Genomic DNA, 6,000 nt, shown 5'->3' with positions numbered 1-6,000 from the left:
TGTGTGTGTGTGTGTGTGTGTGTGTGTGTGTGTGTGTGTGTGTGTGTGTATTCTAAATGTTCTATTTCTTTCTGACATCAGAAAACCCCCTTTCTATCCAATCAGGGCACCTTCCAGGACTGGAACAGGGTCTAGCTTTTCTCCTTTACCCCGAAGCTGGAAAAAGGTTGCTGGAGATCAGCCAGACCCCAGGAAGTGTCAGCAGAATAGACACACCCTGGGAGAAACTGGGTAGCTCACAGGGGTTCCCCTACTTTGGAAATGGCCTGATGTGCAAATGTGGGTTCCAGTGGCCCTGCATTCCCTTCACGTTCTCACTCCTGGCACAAGCTGACCGATCAAGGGCTAGACACACCAACCAGGCCACGGCAAGCAGATCCTCTCCCCTGTACTTTTCAAATGCATTCTGGAGGGCCTGCAGTCTGTGGTTGCTGGCTGTAAATCGTGGTAGCCACAGTGTCCTGGAGAGAAGGTCCAAAAATATCTGCTGCTATGGGCCTTGGGGCTACTTCATTCCTGCCCATCCTGAATCTTGAGTCTGAGATGCCCCAGGATCCTGCCAATAAATTTCAACATTTTAGCTTATGCCAGTGGGATCTGATCTCTGAAATCAGTAACCCAAAGAAACTTGAATACGGCACTGCCAGCATAATACTTCCATGAAGTCTAAGAGGTCAACTACCTCTTGGGTAGGTCAACCCACTATTTCTGCCATCCTGCCTCTCAGACTGGTCCTAAGGCCCTGTTAGACCCAGCTGCAGACCTGAAACAATTAAGGATAGACAAGCAGGGTTAAGGGGGACTTTTTATATCCTGACATCTTCTGCTCTCAACTGGCATTGCATTATTTTATCTTTTCCTCACGCCAACTGGCAGGGACTCTAAGGATCCCAAACCCTGGAGCCCAGCTCTTGCAGAGAGAAGGCTGCTATCTTCAAGGCCCTTTAAATGTCTCCTGAATCCTTCCACTTTTCTCCCTCTCCACCACCTACATTTTGGTCCACACCAGCCTCTCCTGCCTAGATTATTCTGGCAGTCTTTTAACTGGTCTCTGGCATTCACTCAGGCTGGCCCCTAAAACATTCTCCATCTGGTTCTAACACATACGGCTTCATAGGTTGTGCAGTTTACAACTTGCACAACTGGATGGGACAGGCCTGAGCTAGAGATGATGGCTTCAAAAACTCGCCGTTTATCAAATAACTTTCTTTAAAAAAATACTTTAAGTAAAAAATACTTTAAGTGGCATCCTACTGCACTTAGAACAAAGACAGAAATGCTCTAACATGCTTTACTAGGTCTTGCATGATTTGACCCCGGTATATCCCTCCAATCTTATTTCATACCCCTCTGTGCTCAGCACCCTAGCTGCAATGGACAGGCTCTTTTCTCCACAGTGCCCCTGCACATGCTTTTCTCTCTGCCTAGAGAGCCTCTCCAGCTCTACTTCCTAAGTACTTTTTACTCAGAGCACTGGACACAGTTTGAAGTTTCATTTTCATGTATGCCATTGTTTGATTAACATTAGACTACAAGCTCCATTTCTGTTTTATTCACCACTGTACCTTCAAAGCCTTACACAGTGCCTGGCTCAAAGTAGGTGTTAAATAAATGAATAAACAAATAAATACTCATTCAATCCTTTAATGTTGTCCTGACCTTCTTGAAAGAAACATCAGGAACCTCAAACATGGTCGCTCTCTGAGCTGCCCTGCGGGCAGGCCTTTGTGAAGCCCCCTGGAGCCCTCCTCCACAGTTGTTGTCTGGGGCAGGCACAGAATCACACATCTGCAAGGCCCCTCTTTTAGAAAGGAGAGGAGGATAGGTGGAGAGGGACAGAATGGAGGTCTGCCCTGCTCCAGGCACCATATTGAGCTGGTGGCCACGGGGATTGGGACGCTGGGCTTTTTCTATCATAAAGAGCAGCCCAGCTGGAGGGCAGTCCCTGAAGGCTGGCTCCTGGCTGGGTGCAGAAAGGTGACCAAGGTATCTAGGTACCTCTGGAAGGGGACCCATGTGTGACTCACAGCTGCTTTCACACCTTAAGCCTCCCAGGCCCCAAGCCGTGTTCAGAATAGCTCAGCACTGCATGTGTGCGGCGGACTCTATAAATAAGCTTCCTAGAAAATGACTAATTTCATAATCAGAAAAGCAGAAAGAGTAGCACCTCTCATCTGTAGAGGAAAATGGAGCAAGAGCCCACCGCTCGGCCTTGTAGTTGAAGGACTCCAGGCAACCCGAGTCCAAATCTGCATGGTTGGGCTGTTCAGGGAAGGTCTTTGATGAGCTCTCCGAAGAGAAGAGATGGTCCATTCAGGCTGGATGGAGAAGCCCAGTCTCTGGACACCACTCTCTCCTCCCCGCCAAGAGCAGAAATAGCTGTTTGCTGACAATTCCTGCAGGCTCACTCCTTCTCCTCGATTTCTAGGAGCTGGGTGACGGGAGCAGAAAATGCAGCAACTTGCTGGGCTGGCCCCCCACTGCTATTCTTAGAACCAGAGAACCCCAGAGATGAGAAGACTTGGAGATCACCCAGCCTGTCCCCCCCTCACTGATGGAGACTATGGGCGGGAACAGAACCTTCCCAAAGCCATTGCCTCATTCAACAAGCGTTTGTGAGCAAGGCACCGGAGCTGTCCTAGGAATACAGTGACGAACCAGCCAGGCCCCTCCCTGCATGGCTTCCAGTTGTCTAAGGAAGACACGCGCGCACACACACATTTGCATGTGCACACGCGCACACACACACGCACACACATAAGGCTGCTCCCACACCTGCTTTAATCGACGTCTTCATGCAATACCTTGGGGTTCTCAGCTCAGATTGTGGTGAGTGGGCAGGGTATGGGGGGGTCTTCTGCAAGGGGAGGATAAGAGCTGGTTCTTAAAGGGTGTTTCTAGATGGATAAGGGGTCACAAGAGAAAGACTCTCCTTCACAGGGCAGACAGAGAGAGCAATGGAGAGATCTGAGATGTATGGAACATTTGGCGCCAACTGGGGGAGCAGGCTGGTCAGTCAGTGGGAAGCGAGGGGGCTAGGCCTCACTGCCAGGAATCCTGCCTTCCCCAGTGGGGTAGCTTTCTTCCACTGGACCATGGGGCTTGCCTTGAATGGGGGTGGCACAGGCCCCTCACAAGTGGCCTGGGTGGGAGAGGTCTATTATAGGAAGGGGAGGCCAGTATCATGTGTTTGAGGAATGGACACTAGACCTGGCCAGTGGCATGGGGTCTGGTCCCAAACTACTCCTTTTCCTAAATTGTGGTAAAATTCACCGAAGAGAAAAATCCACTATTTTAACCATCATGAGAGTGCAAAATCTTACGGTATTTAACACATTCACAACGGGGCACCACTGCCCCCGCTCTCGGGTTCCAGAGCACTTTTATCGACCCAAAAGGAAGTCTCGGACCCATAAGGGAGCCCCTGCTCACTGTCCCCTCCCCTAGCCTCTGGCAGTCATTCATCTGCTTCCTGTCCACACGGATCAGCCAGTTCTGGATATTTCATAGAAACGGAATCATATGCCACGTGGTCTTTGTGTCTGGCTTATTTCACTTCAGCATGTTTTCTAGGTGCATCCGGGTTGGAGCACACATCAGTGCTCCGTTCCTTTTTATGGCTCGACAGCATTTGGCTGGGTGGATAGACTACATTTTATCCATTCATCAAGCCATGGATGTCTAGGTTGCTTCCACCTTCTGGCTATTATGAACATAGCTGCAGCCAACCAACCTCTCCTTTAAACTCTGCCCCCAGCATTTTCATGACTGGGTAATCTTTTCTCACCCCAGGCCCCTGAAGCCTCATCTATCAAATATGGTGGTCAGACCCCTCACAGCCTGAATGGCATCTCTATCACTTGTTCACAGACATGCGTGTGTGTGTAGGTAAGGTGGACCCTGCAGCTTTTCCACCATTGCTGGTTGCTGGACACTGGGCCTGGACCAGTCTGCCTCATCTTTCCAGAACTCATGGCTAGTGTTGGGTGGGGGAGGGTGTCAGAGGACAGGTATAGGCTGCAAGCTGGCTGACTCAGCATTCTAGCAGAGCCCCATCTGGGATAGACTGGGAGCACCTCACCTCTCCCTGGAGGGTGGGGGAGGGGGACAGGTGGGTGCTGTGAGGAGATGATACCAGTTTTGCCTAGGACTAGTATAGAGAATTGGTTAAAGGTTTGGGGAGGGAGGCCAAGGAGCCTGTGCCCTCTTCCTGGGCAGGTGAGGGGCTAGGAGGGGTTAGGATGCTGAAGCCTTATTTCTGGGTGTGAGCCTGAGCCCCCAGCAACCTCCTGACCCAACCCCAGGCTGACATGTCTTCTACCTTGGGCTTCACACTCCTGGGGCTCTGAGCACCTGAGACATCTCTCCACTGTCACCATGGAGCTCCTTCTACCCTCCCAGAGCTCTGATCCTACCAAACATCACTCTTCCCTTAATCAAATACGTATGCTCCTCTATTTCTAGGTCTTTGTTCATGCTGCTACCTCTACCTGAAATGTCCTTTCTCCCTCCTGCCAAATCTTACTCATCCAACATTTCCTCTTCCATGGAGCCCTCCATGATCTCCTGGGGAGAACCAAGCTCTCCCATCCCCAGGCTCCCCACACCCCTGGCTCACTACTTCTCTCTGCCTCTTGCTTTGTTCTGTTGCTGTAGTTAGCTGTTTAGACAACTGCCTCCCCAATCAGGTTTCCAGTCCCTTGAGAGCATCCCTGCCCTCACAGCCACCTCGGCATCCCAACTCTTCAGGACGTAAGCCTGCTGTTGTACACGTTAGAGGTCAAGTCGCAGGGTCTTAGGGGTCGTGGCTCTGGGGGGCTATGGGAGAACAGACTCTAGCTGGGAACCTCCCAGCCTGGATAAGATGGCCTGGCCAGGATCAGAAAGAGGCCCATAATGTGGTCTCGATTTTCATCCGCATGTTCAGCAGGCCGGGGCCAAGGACATGCTGGTTTCACGGAAGACAAAGGATGAAGCTGGCTACTTCATGCAAATGAGTCATGTGTCCCCACACATGCACAGGGAGAAGGCTTGCCCTCCTCCATGCGGTGAGTGGCAGGGACACCCACACACACCACTCACCTGGCTTCCTCATAATTCATTCCCAAGGTGTCCAGATGAGGAAAGGCGCCATCGGGGGCCAGGGCCGGAAGCTTCTCAGCAAAAAGCACACTGGAGATGCGAATGGAGAGAGGCCAACTTTAGAACACTCAGATGGGAGACTCAGGCAAGAGAGGTCAGGTGCCTTGCCTCACATCACACAGCATGGACAGCGGTTTTCAGATAGTTAACGAAAATCCAAATTTCCTTGGGGAGTTAACTCTCTTTTTCCCCAGGTGCCCTGCTTGTCCGCCGCCACACGGAAGCCCCAAGACCAGAGGTCTATCCTGTGTTATTCTGTGTTAGACCTTTCTGCCTGAATGACTCAGTCAGTTTCTGTTGCTGGTTACCAGAGGACTCAGGCTGATGTGCGCAGCAAAGCTGGGGAACAGACAGGCTCTGAACCCCAAGCTCTCAATGCTTAGTTCACTGCTATTTCCATCTTGCCAAGCTGCCTACCCTCCCTGCCCAGCTGTCCACTGTCCGGCCATCTGTCCTCACGTCAGAGCAGACTGCAAACTTGGAGTGTTCGGGTTCCCAAACACAGGGTCTGAGTGTTCCCTGCTTGGGATGTGCCCAGATAAATGATGACTTCTACATCCTGCTCCGTTGGTGGGAAACCAGGGCATGGGTGTGGCAAAAACCCAGTGGAAGAGAAGGTGGAAAGATCCTGGAGAGGCCCAGCCTGCAGAGGGGCTCATGCAACACAAAGTTTCCCATTTTCCATGTGAATCAGATCCAGGATTGGAACGTTCGTTTGCTCAACTAGTGTTTACTGAACAGCTCCTATGTGCAGGCCACCGTGTGAACTCTAGTTCACGGCCTTGTGGGGGAGTGAATGCAGGACAGCAAAAGGCCAGTCTGATGGAGACGCTCAGGGTACTGTGGGGGCACCAGTGA

The 6,000-nt window shown here is 51.4% G+C and overlaps 1 protein-coding gene across 3 annotated transcripts in view; it reads right to left on the bottom strand.

Annotated features, from left to right (window-relative positions):
* PTPN5 (protein tyrosine phosphatase non-receptor type 5) overlaps positions 1 to 6,000 on the bottom strand; it is a 54,627-nt gene that overhangs the window by 33,211 nt on the left and 15,416 nt on the right. For 2 of the 3 annotated variants that reach the window (XM_059407257.1, XM_059407275.1), the window contains exon 1: positions 356 to 434. In XM_059407257.1, the coding sequence (XP_059263240.1) occupies positions 356 to 405 (50 nt within the window). In that variant the 5' untranslated portion in view covers positions 406 to 434. Of the gene's footprint in view, positions 1 to 355; positions 435 to 5,082; positions 5,173 to 6,000 lie in introns of those variants that run through there. The other variant, XM_059407267.1, reaches the window with a different exon arrangement.

Source organism: Mustela nigripes, chromosome 1 (assembly GCF_022355385.1).
Source record: "Mustela nigripes isolate SB6536 chromosome 1, MUSNIG.SB6536, whole genome shotgun sequence".
NCBI lineage: Eukaryota > Metazoa > Chordata > Mammalia > Carnivora > Mustelidae > Mustela > Mustela nigripes.
This window is presented reverse-complemented; position numbering and strand designations above follow the sequence as displayed.